Source organism: Crotalus tigris, unplaced genomic scaffold (assembly GCF_016545835.1).
Source record: "Crotalus tigris isolate CLP2741 ecotype Arizona unplaced genomic scaffold, ASM1654583v1 scf7180000023617.9722795, whole genome shotgun sequence".
Taxonomy (NCBI): domain Eukaryota; kingdom Metazoa; phylum Chordata; class Lepidosauria; order Squamata; family Viperidae; genus Crotalus; species Crotalus tigris.
In genome coordinates, this window is record NW_024100081.1 from 5,017,970 (window position 1) to 5,036,268 (window position 18,299).

The 18,299-nt window shown below is 33.8% G+C and overlaps 1 protein-coding gene across 2 annotated transcripts in view; it reads left to right on the forward strand.

The window, feature by feature from the left end:
• Positions 1 to 18,299, forward strand: part of FAF1 (Fas associated factor 1) — a 190,910-nt gene that overhangs the window by 137,064 nt on the left and 35,547 nt on the right. For both annotated transcript variants that reach the window (XM_039320032.1, XM_039320031.1), the window contains exons 14-15: positions 8,573 to 8,709; positions 10,245 to 10,333. In XM_039320032.1, the coding sequence (XP_039175966.1) occupies positions 8,573 to 8,709; positions 10,245 to 10,333 (226 nt within the window). The remainder of the gene's footprint in view (positions 1 to 8,572; positions 8,710 to 10,244; positions 10,334 to 18,299) is intronic.

Below are 18,299 nucleotides of genomic sequence, written 5' to 3' on the forward strand. Positions count from 1 at the left end.
AATATTCATGTATCTGCTCTGACTCTGAAATTAGAATGGAATGGAGTGGAGTAGAGTAGAGTAGAATAATTTTATTGTTGCTTTAAATGTACACTAATCAGCGTACATTAAAATGAGATTTTGTTGTATACAGCTCTCAAAGGGTAACCACCTCCAATATACACTACATAAACATTAATTAATTAATCAATTATGCACATACCCACATACACACACATATGTGGCCCAGAAAAACAACACAGTCTAGTTCAGATGTATATATATATACATGGCGAGAAAAAGGAATCTTGCGAGTTTAATTGAAACAGTAGCATACATACTTCAGAATTGCGCTAGCTACCATCTTCCTACTTATTGCAAACTACCAGACCATTCTCAAATAACAATCATGCATAACCATTAAATGACCAGAATGGGGAAGTCTCTAGAATTATAGCCACATTTTAAAATATAGTAATGACAATTAGAAATTTCTGAACTTGATCTCTCTCCCAGGTGTCCATGCTTAGGCATAAATAGGTATTTAATAAAAAATACCTATTATTTTATTTTATTGTTTATTTTTATTTTGTGTGTTTATATTGGATCTACAATTGTATATTTTTAATAAAGTGAAACTAAAAGGCACAGCTATTTTAAGAAATCACAGGCAGAGGGAGACATTTATTGTCATGTTTAACTGTTTCTGTTTTTTATATACTCAGTATAACAACTGGGCATGGTTTTTTATTGTTTATTAGGCTTACATTCTATTTTTCCTCTGCAAAAGCTCAAGACAGTATAAATGGAATTAGCCTTTATTTTTTCCTCATAACAGTAACTTTCTGAGGTAAATTTGGCTCACCAGTGAGCTCTATAATCAAGTAGCAAATTAAAACTGGATCTCCCCAGTCTTAGAACAGTGCTTTGACCACTGCATACCATGCAACAACTGTTTTAAGCATTATCCATCCAATTTCATTTCTTGAGGTTTCTAAGAGAATGAAGACATTCAATAAAAACATCTCGTACAGGAAAAGCTACTGCTCTTCACATAGTAGTCCTTGTTTTGGACTTTTTGTGAGAAAGCTACCAAGAATTAGTTTTATTTTGTCAATGATTTTCAAAGTCCTGTCTCATTTTACTTTCAAAAGAAAAATATTTTAAGTACCTAAGGTCAGGAATCTAATTAATGTTTGCCTTAAATAAGAAAGATACACCAACAGTAGGCAAGTTTGGGTATGTCTTATTTTTAAGAGGAGGCAAAAAAAGGGAACCCTCCTTTTTGTTGATTATATGTGACCTGTTCATTTTCTCATTTTCTCCTTTGCTTTTGATTTTAGCAGTGGTCTTACAGAATGTCAAGATCAATTTGCAGCATGATTAAACTCAAGGTTTGCATTCTGCCATCAGCAATTGTTTCCACAAACAATGCTGTGTGTTCTTGTAACTTCAGAAGCTTTTAGAAAGATCATGGCAAGGGCAGCATTTAATGACTTTATTAGTATAGGGTTTCAAAATAAATTCATAAATTGATCATATCTGTTTGTCATCTAGCCATAATTACTGAGTAGCATTGTTGAGGATTGTACTTGTGAATGGTTTCCCAGTAGCAAAACATTAAGAACAAAGGAGCAGGATGGAAGGTGATTATCTCTTCATATAACCTCTCTTCCAATAATGCACGAATTGTTAGTAAGATGTTGTCTATTGAACAAGGACATCAGTAAGTATGCTTTGAGATGATAGCTTGCTGTATGTTTTGAATATGTTTTACAAGGAGATAGGGGCCTTCAAAACTAGGGCATGGGAGTTGTGATGGATTAACTAAAGATCTTTCTGTATTATAATTACACATACAAGTATATAATCTTTCCCTCTCCATTCAGCTTTCAAGTTTGCAGTTTGTCTTTCCATATCGTGTAGAGAATATGCAGCATTGCAGCAGTGAAAAATAGAATTTATTTTAAAATGCAAAAAAAATTGTAGATTCATTTTGTTCTCTGAGTCATATTAAATAACACTATAAAATTGATTTTTAAATTTCTATCCTCTTGTCCACATGTGGTAGTTAAGCAAACCATGTGGTTGTTAAGAGAATCCAGCATATCCAATGGGTGGGTTTTGCTGTTTTCTGCCAGAAAATGGCAAAAACTGTCACAAGTCACAGTCATGTGACCACAGGACATTGCAACCAGTTGTAAATGCAAGCTAATTGCCAAGTACTCCAATTGCAATCATGTGACCATGGTATGTGAATGAAGCAGTTGTAACTTTGAGGACAGATCATCAATAGCTGTTTTGAAGTCTGTCATATAGTTTAATCAGAATAGTTTCAACACAGACAGTTTTTATTTTTAAAAGTTAATAAAGCTGTATGTGTTTTAAGTATAAATAAAGTATGTGCAATCTTACCTCTACCAGGACATCAAAAGGAAACTTATTAAGGTATTATTAGATGATTGATCAGGTTGTAGATGAGGACCTATTCTTGCTTTGTAAAAGGCTTATGCAGCTGAAACCTCCTAGCATCTTCCCTACATTTCCATCAATTACCTAAATATCTAAATAAGTCGCTATGGTGATACACTGGGCTAAAATATTCTAGAACTGATGGGAAATTATAAGACACAGATATGTTTGTTTATTATAAGAATTGATATAGTATCACTTATATATCGCTGATTCCAGATAGATTTATGATGGTTTACTAATCGGTACTGATATGTCCCAAGTTATAGGAGCTAATGGAGATGGCAAGAAGTTCAAATCTATCACATGAATAACTAACTGGGGGCAATAGAAAACAAAGTACAGTTAGTCCTAAATTTACAACAACAATTGCGATCAGAATTTTTGTTGCTTAGCAAGGTGGTTGTTAAGTGAGTCATGCCCGATTTTATGACCTATTTTGTCATAGTTGTTAAGCCGATTGCTGAAGTTGTTAAATGAAACATCATTAAATCTGACTTCCCCCGTTGACTTTACTTGTTGGAAGCAGCTGGGAGGGTCGCAGATGGTGATCACATGACCCTAGGGTGCTGCAATCATCCTGAATACATGCTGGTTGCAAGTGTCCAAATTTTGATTATGTGACCATGAGGATACTCCAATGGTTGTAAGGGCGAGGACAAATTGTGATTCAATTTTTTTCAGTGCTGTTGTAACTTCAAATAGTCACTAACGGATTGGTTGTAAATTGAGGATTACCTGTACTCTTTTTTATTAAGCTGTGACTTTTCCCATTTTGCTTGCCCAAATGAAAGGGTCAACTCATAATTCTCATATTTTGGGTTATGAAACAATCTAACAAAAGGCATACCATTACTGTAATGTTTGATAATTACCTTGAGCCTAATTTATGCATTAATCTTCTCCTTTTGTTACTTCCAATCCCTTTCCTGCTATGCAAGTAAACACTGAGTAATTGCTACTGTCATAAGCATTTTTAAAAGAAGTATCTGTTTGAATTCCATTTCCAGCTGCACAATAATAGCATGAAAACATATGATAATTGTAAGCTGATGCTCAGAATAGAAACTTTAACATAAACACCAAATGTCCAGTACCAACATATGATAACTATGTATAAAAAATAATATATAAAGTAACCTTTGTTTCACTTATGTGGACCAACAGCCTTACGTTATTCTAATCCATCAGTTTTGGTTGAGGCTGCTCTGCAAGTTATCTGATAAAGGCTGACTTTGGTGACAAACTCCAAATAATGGAAATTTAAGCATTTTTAAAGAAGCTTCTAAACAACAATTGAATGCTACTGATCAGTTATTTACACATAGAAGAATATAGCAAGAAATGTTTCAAGAACCCAGTCAAAAGTAACAATTGTCTTCAAAGAAAGGCAGGGCTAAGTGGATGGCATGTAGAATTGGCTAAGATAGTCACGTCATGAATAAATAAAATATAGCTTCCAGTTCTACATTTAAAATTTAAATATTAATAGCATAAAATGTTATTTCTTTATTCACATTTTAATGAAACATATTGACTTTGCATAGTATAAAATTAATCATATTAAATAGATGTTGGATAAGTTTAATATTCAACAAGTATTCTTTTACTTTGAAAAAACACTACAGTAAATTTACCATAAATAGGTATAGAAATAAGTTTCACCATTTCTTGATTCATGTTTAAAGAGCACTAGGGCTCTTCTTCAAATATTTGGTTTGCTAAATTGGATTTGGTCACATCAAATAGGTATTTTCAAACTTCTATAAAAATTTAAAAGTTTCTTTTTGAGTATAAATCATATAATTTATCTAAATAGTCTACTGAGAGCATAGGATACATAACTTAGCAATTAGTTTGATGAGGATGACTTCTTGAGACAGTTTCCTGAGAATCAAAATAAGGATGACACAGATCCATTGTGGATGGCACAAAGCTTCCAGAGTCCAACTCACCCTAGACTCACCCTGATTTTATTTCCCAATAAAATCAGAAGACCTTTCATCCCACTTTGTGGTTTCCACATACCAGTTATGGCCAACTAGCACATGAAGGACATCATCATGTAATTACTCTAACCTTTGAACTGTTTGTTAACCACATCTGATTATTTACTAAAAAGTTAGTAACTTTATTTTATTTAAATAAAGCCAATAACACAAAATTGACTCAATTTGTTCTCGAACTTTAATAGTTGTCAGAATCATATTCACTTTGGAATCAAGGATTTTTATTTATCATTCTAGATTTCTGAATCATAGATATTTTTTTATTAATAATATGAAAATTAAGTGTTGTGATTCTGCTTTGGATGTTGATATCAAATGCTTTTCATCCTGTGACATTTTAATGCCGTTTGTCTTTTCAGATAGATTTACCTTCTAAAGCATGGGACAAAAAGGCTTATGCTCATCAGGTAGTTTTCAGATCAGTTGTTACCTAAAATATTATCCTAAGGCATAAGAAAATACACGATTTAAGTTGCCTTTCATGAACATAATTAAGAATTAATAAGCTTCTGCTAGTGGCTAGTCCTCAGAATTTCCACTGTTTTGCCTTTTGTGACCTGTGTTATTAAAAGTCCATTATTTTTACAGACTTTATTAAATTGGATCTTATTAAAGCATTCTATATTTGCATTTGGTCTTTCATAATTCATTATTATTATGACATTTACTTTTTACCATCAGATCTGAAAACATATCATAAGCTACCCTTTTCTCTTGAAAGAAATGCTAATTTCAAACAGTCCTCTAATGGAAGTGAAAAGCTTTATCAGTTTTTTCATTTATTCAAGATCGTGTTAAGAATACTAATGTCAGACTTCAGTATGATAATGGATGAAAGCTTTTTTTGTCAAAAGCTTAGAATTAGTGTTTTTCAGAACATACTAGTAAGTATGAAAGTGAAGGGAACTAGTACAATCTTCAAAAACATGACTCCTTGATATGTATTACTTCTTTCACTAATTAATTACTGAAAGTTATATTAACATATTTCTATATGCAAGCTGTTCATCTACAACTTTTGGTGTGTATGTGTGTGTGTTATTTTTTACAATGAACTTCTGAAATGTTATGGTATTGATTCTTGCCAAAGAGTTCAATCTTCAGTACCCATTCTTATGGACCTCAAAATCATCAAATCTATCAGAGTATACCTTAGAGGAGAGGGGGGGAAAAATCCTCTTGCATCGTAAAGAATAAAACTGAAATATAGTAATGGTTTTAATCTCCATTTGATTCTTATGAGGCATTTTTGGAACAGATTTCAAACAATGCTTCAAGATTTAAGTATATAATCTTTACCAAAAATGGTATTACTTCCTATGTAGGAAGGAAAAACTTTACACTAAAGATTTTTACCCCTCAGTCCAGTCCCTATTTAATACCTTTACTCAGGATCCAGGGCCATATAGTAATAATCCTTAATAGATTAGGTTTTTTGATCCAAACTAGCTTAGCTATGGCTTTTGACCTTTTGAAATTTAACTCGGTGCCAGTGCCACTTCCTTGGGCATGGGAGTTGCGCAGATAGTTTAAACTGGAGTTCAAAAAGTGGATTCAAGAATCACACAATCTTTAATGCTAGAATTGGCATGTATGAGTTTAGTGATTTTTCTCCTCCTTTCAAAATGAGTCATCTGAGGAGATGGCATGATGATGCATTCTGTTCAACATCTGAAGATACCAAATTAAGCTTTGCTTTTAGCCTTGTACTTTTCTCCACTGTGGTATCATTTTGCTTTTGCACATAAAGAAATAACTATTTGAATTTAGTGGGGTCATCTTAATTTATTGAAATATCAATTGATTTCTGCATTGTTGCTGCTCCTGTTACAGTAGTAAAATGTGGGATTCAGAATTAGGAATAAAGAAGAATGCCAAGAATAGTGGAGGCTGTTGCCCAAGTAAGAAACTTTCCTTTAACAAGGAGAAGCGGATATATTTTCCTAATAATATGGATCTGTTGTTTTGATTACTGTCCTCCATCTCTTTTGGTTTGAATTTTAAGAATAAATCAGAAAAGACATTGAGAGCATTTTGTAATTTTTGTTAATGCAGAGCTAGGTAATAAAAAACAGTGAAATATTATTCATCTATCTCTATCCCATTAATTTTCCAAGTTCATAGAAACATATAGCCTATTTGGGCCATCAAGCCCAACCCCTCTAATTGGTACAGGAATCCAAATAAAAGCATTCTTGACAGGTAATTGTTTGACTACATTCTAATTAGGAAAGGGAATTCCCTCCTTCAGTAATCTGAGTTTCACGTTGCTTTTACCACTAGAAGTTTTTTTTTCTTTTTTGGGTTTCATTTACCAATATCTGTAATTTAATACAGGTAGTCCTTGACTTATAACAGTTTGTTTAGTGACTGCTCAAGTTACAACAGCACTGAAAAAAGTGACTTATGACCATTGCAGCAGCCCCATGGTCACATGATTTACATTCAGAAGTTTGGCAAGTGGTTCATATTTATGATGGTTGCAGTGTCCCAGGGTCATCTGATTCCCTTTTGCAAACTTCTGACAAGCAAAGTCAATGGGGAAGCCAGATTCACTTAACAACGGTGTCACTAATTTAACAACTACAGTGACTCACTTAACAAACATGGCAAGAAAAGTCATAAAATGGGACAAAACTCACTTAACAAATTTCTCACTTAGCAACATAAATTTTGGGCTCAATTACGGTCGTAAGTTGGGGACTACCTGTATCATTATTCAGTATCCTACTCTCTGGAATGATAGAGAGCAGGTGCTCACTTTGTTGCCTATGATACCCTTCAGCTATCTGAAAATTTCCTTCAAGCCATCTTTTCTCAGTCTTTCCCTCTCTCTCCTCATAAAACCAATCTCATTGTATTTTTCTAAATAATCTTATAAACCTGTTACCCAGAAATGTAAACAATACTTGAAGCACTGTATACTAATCAATGCAAAATATAGTATATTTCCCATATTTGGAAACTGTTACAGTGGCACAACATAAAATTTATTCTCCTTTAGCAGCTGCATCACATCACTAATTCATATTCAGTTTGTGATCCAAGGTAATTTTAGTACCCAGGAATTCCACTTTCTATATTTCTGCATTTTTCTGTTTCCTGAGTGTATAACTTTACATTATCTCTATTAAACTGCATTCTGTTATTTTCAGCTCATTCCTCTAACCTAGTAAGATCAACTTGAATTTTGTTTCGGTCTTCTAAAATATCATCTGTCCTGCCCTGTTTTATGTCAACTGCAAATAGGATAACCATTTCTTGGTTATCCCATCAGAATTGGGTGCACTGTCAAAGCATAGTTGAAAACAATATATGTACATAGTATTTGCACAGTCTACTAAGGAAGTTATCAAATAAAAAAGGGATGACTTTGGTTTGGAAATACTTATTATTTTTACAAATATAATAATTGAATAAGCTACAAATGAGCTACAAATATTCTTCATTAATCATTGAATAATCTCTAGATGATTGGCATCTAATATTGTAATTGATTTCAAGTTGGTTACCCATCAATAGTTTTATGATAAGCTGTAGAATTTTCTCATGAATTGACTAATTTTTGTTTTCCTTGGTTTATGTTATGGTGCTATTTTGTTTCCTTCTATCTTTTGAAGGTGAAGATTTTCAGCAATGTAAGTTAAGAATTGACAGAAGGATCATACTAATCCACTAGGTCTCAGTTGTATCTAACTATTAAATCTGGGAGCATAATTGGTACAGAGCTATGACTGTTCCCCCAAAGAATGTAACAAAATTTAGATGTTAAGTGAAAAATATAAAGAAGATAGCATGGCTTAATAAAATAGGTATGGTGCAGCATTGAAAAAAAAAAAAGAAAGGATGGAGGTGTATGATGCCTAGGGATAGTAGTAAGATTGGGAGAATCCGTGGAAAATAGTCCGCGGTATAAAAAGAGAAAAAAGTGGGGGCTGCTGTTAACAACAAATGAAGTCCTGTATTTTCTTGAAAGTAAGCTACAATGTACTGCATATATTTTTGCTGTGAAATTATAGAAGTTATAAGACATGTATATGTATTTTCAAAATTAAATGAATAAGGTACATTTATTTATACAAACTTTTCATTAAAATATTCATATTTTTCAGATTTCTAACAATGTGCACAAGACACTTTGGCAGTGTTGTAGCCCAAACTATTCGGACTCAGAAGACAGATCAGTTTCCATTGTTCCTTATTATTATGGGAAAACGATCATCAAATGAAGTATTGAATGTAATACAAGGTACAGTCTGTCTATTCTGCTTCATGCATGTTTTGTGTGGAAACTTTGAACTGCATTTGCATCAATTACACTTGTATTCAAGTATATAAATTCTCCTGGAATATAGTTTATATTCTTATATTAACAAAGTAGTGCAGATAAAATGAAAAATTGGTAAATTTATCTTATGCATCTGATCAAAACTAATGTAGCATGGTAATGTATGAAAGCTTACAAGCTTTAAGCTTATAAAGTTTACACTTTATGGTGCTGCTCAACAAAAAAAAGTAAGAAAAATTGGCAAATGTTATACTGTAGCTGAATTTTAGAAGTAGGTCTCAGGATTAATCTTAGTTACCTGGAGAAGTTACTATGTCACATTCAAAAACTTACCCTCTTGTTCTAGTAACTTGAGTGTGAGTAAGGAACTTCACCTCCCAAACTTATTCTCCTCTTCTCGCCTTTTCTCCCTCTCCCTTTCTCCCATTAGGAAGAAAGCACAAACAAAGAGTGGGGATAGCTAACCTTTTGTAATTGACCTCACTCTCATAAAAATAACTGTACGAGTATTCATAGCTCTATAGATATTTCATTGATATTCATTGATTTTTTAAAAGATATCAGATGTGCCTGCAGGATCTCTACCATCCTTATGTTGAAACTCCAAAAAAATCCAGAAATAATTGAAGGGAAAAACTAGACTTATATTCAATCAGTCAGTTTGATGTTTTGTAATATAATATCTATAGTTTTCTCTTAATCTCTTGATATTTACTTATAAATTACTTACATTTTACAATACTTTTCTGGCAACTGGAATGTTGAAACTTAGTAGTAATGTACTTCCATATTCTCCACTGAAAACTGAATATTGCTATATTGATGGATTAAAATCACAGTGAAAAGTATTGCAGAGGTTGAAACCAAGATTCATATGCAGTGGAATAGAGCTGTTGAATTTCTTTATGTATTTCAAATCTCCTTACATTAGCAATGTAATCAAGAAATAATAAGCCAACAAATAGTGTCCAGTTAAGGGGGAAATGGGCTGTTCATTGTTATATATGTTAGCAATCTTTGAATCAATGAATGACAAGAGGTTATTCTGAGGGATATTAATTGTAAATGTTAGTATTTAAACTCAACACAAATATCAAAAATAGATATGTCAAAAGATCTTGTGATAATATCTAGAGACATACTATGAATTTTTATGACAGTTTGAAAAAAATGTTTAAAAATAAAAAATCTCCTTCTTTCCTCCTTATTTAACACTAATTTGAAATCCTGACTTGGCTATTATTGCTGAAATGAAGATGAAATAAAAATTACAATCAATCTAACTTTTTCATTTAGATTCACATTTACTACTTGAAACTTTCAGAAACTTTAAAACATAAATTAAATGACACTAAAATAAAACTAATTAAATTTTCTTTTTGTGACTTATGAAAAAAATCTTAAGATGTTATTTTTGGATTATTTCTAAAACAACTTTCTGAGTTTTTAAAATAACTTTAATATTATGAAGGTCAACTGTCCTTCTTTGTTGCTAGGAAACACAACAGTGGATGAGTTAATGATGAGGCTGATGGCTGCAATGGAGATCTTCAGTGCTCAACAGCAAGAAGACATAAAAGATGAGGTGAGACCTGGACATCACTACAGACAGCTATTGAATTTAGAGTAAGGGCCTTCCTAGACAATTAAAAATACTGGATTCTATATTTGTGCTGTTATCTGTATTAGCACTAATTCAGTATCAATTGCATATGGTGTAATTGATGTTAAGAAAAATAGAATGGCTTCATTTTTAATATTTATTTAAAGAAGAAGTTTGGGAGGTTGTTCCTATAGAAACTCACAATGACAAAATAATTTATTCTGTCCATCAGAATAGAAATGCTATCCATCAGATCATTCTAAGAATACTGCTCTGCCTCCATGTAAGATTTGAGAGATAGGTAAAATGAGATAAAGATTTACATTTACTTTTTCTGCAATATCTCCATATTTATGACATGTAATATCAAATTTGAAGATAGTTAAATTTAAGGACTTGATCACACATTCTGTGTAATAAAATACCCCTAAGTTTCATAGTCTTTCAAATGTAAATATTGTTTTGAATATTGAAAAAATGAGCAATCCTTGCAGGAAGGAAAGAATTTGTAAAACAATATTAAGAAACTTTACATTTATTGTAGTAGAAAAATTATCTGAAAATACCAACTATAAACTTAACTCATATTCTTTGAATGAAAACTTGTTGAAACATCTAATTGTTTTGATGAGTATTGCTATTTTTTTGGCAAATTTTTAAATGGAAAAAGTATATTTTGCCAATTAAATATATGTTACTGGGATAATTACCTTACTAATTAAGCATCTAAAATTAAAAGTTTCTTACTACTATCCATTAACAATAAAGTGAGACTTAATTTACAGGAACCCATACAAGATTGATCATTGCCTGGGTCAACAATACACTAGATGTTGGAGTTCCTGGACATCTGGTGACAAATGGAGTACAGGACTCAGGACTGTGGGCTAAGCAACTAAGGCCACCAAGTGTGGGTCTACTAGAAGAAAAGTTGTTTACCCATTGCAAATATACAAAGACTGAAAACAAAGAATGCTATTGAAAAATTGAATGAACTGTTATTACAAATCAAGTCCCAATGAGAAGAGGATTTCTGAAGACAATGCACAGTTCTGGAAAGAACAACATCTAAAATCAGAAATAACAGAACAGAGGCTAGTAGATCAACACTTTTATAATACAAAACAAAATATTCACAGAAGAAGAATTGGAAGAACTGCAAAAGATCTACTGAAGCCTCACCAGAAACTGAGAAACTGAAGCCTCACCAGAAGTAACTCACATTGTAGAGACAAACCATGGGGAGTTGGTAATAGATGAAACTAGCATAGCTATTCATTCATTCTCATTCCCAAACAAGTCACTGCCTTCTCCTCAGAAAGAACAAATCCCTCTAATTAAAAAGCAAAAAAATGAGCATCTAGAACAGCACAACAACAGAAGAATAATGTTGCCTGCTAGCACAAGTATTAAAATATTGTAATATGAAATATAAGCACCAGGTCACTGCAAGAAACAAATCAACTAATACACAGCACAGCTACAGTTAAAACTGAATATCTTGGATGCAAAATCAACAACAACAAAAAAACAACAGTGTACCACCAAAATGGAAGGTCAGATTGAAAATAAGATCAGTATGTTAGATCAGATGCAAGCAGCTTAGAATAATTGAAGGAGAAGAAATTGATCAATACCTGATCAAGAAGTATTACCTAGAGCAGGGGTGTCAAACTGGTGGCCTGTGGGCCGGATGCATAACATATTGGCCACGCCCACCCCAGCTCCGCAAAGGCAAAAAACATCACGATACGTCATGTGATGCAATCGAGTTTGACACCCGTGACCTAAAGGAAAGGAAATCAAGGAAGCACTAGAAATATAAAGAGCAAATAACAGCTGTAGCCAAGAAGTTCAGCAGATATAAAGCCTGAATTGCACACTATAGGCAGAATTTCCAATTTCAGTTGAATCAGAAATGTTTCTATCAATCCTCAATTAAGAACCCATAATGAACCAATCAACACCTGACAAAGAAGAAACGGTGCAATTCTGAGCATCTCTATGGGACAACCCCCCAAAATACAACAAACAGCAGCTTGGATAAAGGAGGTAGCAAAAATAAAGAAGCTGAAATGTAAGAATTTGTAACAACAGCAGAAATGGTAAAGAAAAGGGTAGGGAAGGTCAACAATTGGTCAGCATCAGGTGAAGATAAACTGCATGGTTTTTGGTTGAAACATCTGGCTGATCTATATACAGACATTGCCAAGCAATTAGCATCAAACTATACAGAGATGAATTTGAAGATTGATTTACATCTGGCAGAACCTACCTGGTATAATGAAAGATTTAACAAAAGAGGCAGTCCCAGGCAACTACAGGCCAATTACTTGCTTACCAACAGCTTTCAGATTGCTAACTGAGCTTGTAGCTGATGCAATCCAACTGTATCTAGTTGAAAACACTATTTCAGTCTGAGCAGAAAAGAAAATGCCCAAGCAGCAGAGAAGCGAAAGATCAGCTCCTAATTGACAAAATGATTTTATAAAATTGCAAAAGAAGGAAAACTTCTTGATTACAGAGAAGCATTTGACTCCCTGCCATATGATTGGATAATAAAAGTACCTAGAAATAACAGAAGTCAGCACACACATCAGGAGTTTTGTGCAAAGATCAATGGCACAGTGGAAGATGTAATTGCTGGTCAATGTGATAGACTGGGAGAGGTTAATATCAAGAGAAGAATCTTTCAAGGATACTCACTATCAGCACCATTACATTGATTCAGTGTAACTCTCAACACTAAACCGTTCATGGCTATCAAACATCAAAAATATCTGCCAGACTCTCCCACCTCCTTTACATCTGAAGCTATATGGAAAAACACCATCTCAAATAGAATCACTACTCAGCACTGCCCATGTACACAGCCAAGATATTGCAGTGGAATTTGGATTAAACAAAGGTGCCACCCTTACTATCAACAGAGGAAAAATAGTGAACACTGACGGAATCAAGATGCCCTATGGAAATAACATCCAGAGTTAATGAAGAAGATCACTATAAATACCTGGACATTCTTCAAGCTGACAACATCAAGCAAACTGAAATCAAGAAGAATGTTAGAAGTGAACACACCATGAGAGTGAAGAAGATCTGAAAGTTCAAACTCAGTGAAGGAAATAATATCAGTGCAAATTAACACAGCTGGAATAATGGATTGGACTCAAACAGTCCAATAAAAGCCCTGGATAGGAAGACCAGAAAAATAACGACAATGAAGCATGTCCTTCATACTCACAGTGACATTGACAAACTCTACTTACCAAGGAAAATTGGTGGGTGTAGAATTTTGGAAGTACATGAGATAGTTGAAGAAGAATAAAGGCCATTGGAAGAATATCTGAAAGACAATGAAGCAACTAGTACACTATGAAGGGATACTGAATACTGTAGAGATCAAACTCGCATTTAAGAAAGACCAAATGAAGACTAGAAAAGACACATAGCAAGGCAAAGTATTACATGGCCAACACACACACACACACACAAACACACACACACACTAGCAGGCAAAGCAGATAACAAGAAGAGCTGGCAAAGGAAAGTTAAAGAAAGAGACACAGGGGCTAATTGTGGCTGCACTAGATCAAGAACAAATTCATACAAAGCCAGAATTGAGAAGATAGCAACAGGCAGTAGATGCCACCTCTGCAAAGAAGCTGAAGAAACCAACCAGCTGGTTAGCAGATGCAAGAAAATTGCATAGACTGACAGCATAACAAAATAGCAACAATGATGCATGGGAAGATCTGCAAGAAATACCATTTGCCTGCAGGCAAAAACTGGTGGGACCATCAAAAAGAGACAGTAATAGGAATCGAAGAAACTAAAGTACTTTGGGACTTTAGTATTCAAACAGAAGGCGCCTGCCACATAATACACCAGACCTAACACTTGTCAATAAGAAAGACAAATAAGTCCGGATAGTGGACCTGGGATAGCAGAAGAAAAAACAAAGAACTGGAGAAGATCATAAAATACAAAGACCTGCATTATAGAAATAGAATGACTGTGGCAGAAGCAAGCAAAAGTAATACCAATAGTAATCGTCACCTTGGGTGCAATCCCAAAACAAACAGAGCACCATTTGAACACCATCACAATTGACAAAATCACCATCAGTTAGTTGTAAAAGGCAGCTTTACTCAGAAGCAACAATACTTTTAACACCAATAAACTTTCCTATCTGATTAACCCAGGTCTTTGGGAAGGACTCAGTAGGTGGATAAAAATCCTGAATACACTAAAAATCTGGCTGACTCTGTGATTAACCATAATAATAAGGAATTACTATGGAGATTTATTTCATGCAGACTATGATGAACAAGTAAAATGATAAAAGTTCCCCCAAAATGCCAGTGTTTCAATTATACAAATATAGTCACAAGCCACATATACAACAGTAAAGTGGTTATCTGTTACTTTATTAATTGAAAGTGACATTTACAAGTAATGAAGTACTTAGTTAGGATTTTGCAATAATAGGTGTGTTCCTATTTAAGATTATTGTTATCCTGGATGTACAGTAGAAACATTGATTGACAGTAATGTACTAAGCATCTTATTCTTCCATCTAAATCTTATTCCTCACTAGTACAAGGTTTGATTTCATTGTATAATCATTGGAATATATGTCATCTATTTATATAGTAATGCTGTCTATTTTCTATCTGACAAAATGGACATCAATTTTATTTTACATTCTCAGAAAATTTAGCCATGAGCGTTACACAATTAAACTGGTTACATATGATAATTGAATATTTTTATTGCCCTTTTTCAACAAGTTACAAACATATACAAATACAGAAACATGTATAATATGTACTTAAATAAAAATTACTGTAGATAAAACTAATTGGTGGCCCTACCTAAATGTTAACCTCATAGAATTAGGTTTATAAAGCATCATCAATAAGCCTTTCTAACCCAATCCAGAAACTTAGGTGGAAAAAAAAAATATAACATAATTTTTTTTATGTTATACAGGTAGTCTTTGACTTACAGCAGTTCGTTTAGTGACCGTTCAAAGTTACAATGGCACTGAAAAATATGACTTATGACCATTTTTCATAGTTACGATCTTTGCAGCATCTCCATGGCCATATCAGCAACATTCAGATTCTTTTCAACTGGTTCATAAATATGAACCTTTGCTGTGTCTCGGGGTCATGTGATTACCTTTTGCGACCTTCTGACAAGCAAAGTCAATGGGGAAGGCAGATTCACTTAACCAGATTACTAACGTATCAACTACAGTGATTCACTTAACAACTGTGGCAAGAAAAGTCATAAAATGGGGCAAAACTCACTTTAAAAATGTCTTGTTTAGCAAAACAAATTTTGGGCTCAATTATGGTGATAAGCCGAGGACTACCTGTATGATTGTTTCTTATTTCTGTATAACTTACTGAATGGATGATTGCAGACCTTTTTATGGCACAGTGGTTAGAATTCAGTATTGCAGGCTAATTCTGCCCACTGCCAGCAGTTCAATCCTCAACGGCTCAAAGTTGATTCAGCTTTCTATCCTTCCGAGGTCAGTAATATGAGGACCCAGATTATTGGGGGCGAGAGGCTGACTCTGTAAACTGCTTAGAGAGTGCTGTAAAGCATTATGAAGCAGTATATAAGTCTGATTGCTATTGCTATTATTTTCACATAGTACACAATTATGACATCCAGATGCTTTTTGCAACCCCTGTTAACCTGAACATGAAGTTCCAACCAGCCAACTAGTCTCTCAAGCCTTTGGAAAGCTATGAGCCATTTCATTTATACTGGAAATACAAAAAGAGATACTTGGACAGTTAACAAAAGCATATCGTCTCTCACCAAATTCCATATTTAGGATTTTTGATGAATGCATTAGGTTTTTCTCTCTCTCTCTAAATGTCTTTAGAGAACTATAATTCTCTACTGTAGGTAAAATAACATGACAAATATAATATCTAGCAGCCCAATCTGTGCTCTGTGTACTTAAGAAGAGGCGTTGGCATGTGAAACAATTTTTTAGTGGCATACTGGATCACATGTAACACTTTTTGTAAATCTTGTTCCTAACATCTCCTGTTTAAATAGCATTTTTTTTCTAGTGCAGGTCTTAATGCATTTACATGAACTTTCTTTCAAAATGTGACAATAGCAAGCAGGATACAGATTCCGGTTTCTGTTATTGTTGTCTTAATAACTACAGTAAGTCATCATAAACCACAAGATAAACAGAAAATTCTTCTGAGAGTTTTAGTATGTTATTTAAGGGAAGACATAGAGCTTTTAGAGGAACAAAAGATATTTGGGATGTATAAGACATGCACGCATATCCACACACACACAAAAGGATACAAAGTTTAAATTTTGGGATTCTGTTTTTGAAGACTTTTAAAAATCTTCAAACATAATAACTGTTGGCAAGTCATCAGCATAATATTTAATATGAGATCATCTAACAATAGTTATTAGACTACAGGACTGTATTTCCTTTTGTCTGCAGTCAATTTATCTCTGGATGAAACAAAAAAAATCTCTCTTTTTTTTGCTAATGTTATAATTGGATTATGCCTTAAAGATTACCATAAAATGTTAGCCGTGGAATATGTATCTAGTTAAAAACTTACATTTACCATAAGACTAAGTGATGAGATTAATCCCAATCATTTTCCTAACCTTTATCCCCCAGATGCTCTCAACCATTTTGCCAAGGGGGAGAGGCATATTTCAGCACAAAACATGGGATCCTAGCCATCCACAGTTTTTTTTTTTCATTTCTAAAAAGGCCTATGAAGAATTCAAGAGTAGTCTTGAAAGTTTTTATTTTTAATTTGTTTTAAAATATTATAGGCTGCCCCTCTTACAAATTGTGACTCTGGGAAGCATATCAACATAAAGTAAATAAATAACCTCAAAAGAAAAATGAAAATAATATCCATACAAAACTAAGAAGAAAATCTGTACAAAATTGATACAATCAAACAACAACCCCCCCACGTGTGTGTGTGTGTGTGTGTGCATAAGTAATCCTTAACCTATGATCACAATTGACCCCAAAATTTCCATTGCTAAGCAAGATAGTTGTTAAGTAAATTTTGCCCAAATTTATGACCTTTTTGCCACAGTTGATAAGTACATCACTGCAGTTGTTAAGTTAATAAGATTGTTAAGTGAATCTGGCTTCCCCATTGACTTTGCTTGTCAGAAGGTCACAAAAGGACTCCAGGACACTGTAACTGTAAATTGTAAATACATGTAACTGTAAATATATGACAATTGCCAAACATCTGAGTTTTGATAACATGACCATGGGGATACTGATGGTCATAAGCGTGAGAAATGATCATAGGTCACCTTTTTCAGTGCTATCGTAATTTCAAATTTGTATCTCTCTCCCTCCCTCCCTCCCTCCCTCTCTCTCTCTCTCTCTCTCTCTCTGTGTAAATAAATAATTGAGGATAGTGCTACTAATAGACATTTAGCTTTCTTGTCCAATGCACAGAAGGAGAGCCAGGTCTTCACAACTTAATGGAAAGCCAGTAGGTCAGGTCATCTTAACATTGGGGGAAGCTTATTCTAAAGAACAGTCACAATAACAGAGGATGCACTTCTGCTAGGTTATAAGGTGAATTTATAAGATACAAGCTGTCACCACTCCAGTATCTTCATAGTCAATTCTGAGGTTAGTTATTGTCCCTGATGTTATTACTTTAGTTTAATCTTACTCACATTTTTTCACTGTGCTCCTTGATTTTTATTACTGGATCCTGCAGATCCTTTGCATTTTCAGAGGGGTGTCATCAGAAGAGCACAGTTGGCATACGGCCTGTTTACTTGAGGGAGCACCTGTTTCCTCTAACATCTGGCCAGACAATTTGATCCTGCCTGGTGGGTCCACTCTTGGTTCCTTTGATTAAAAAATTAACATCTATATCCTGATGGCCCTCACTCT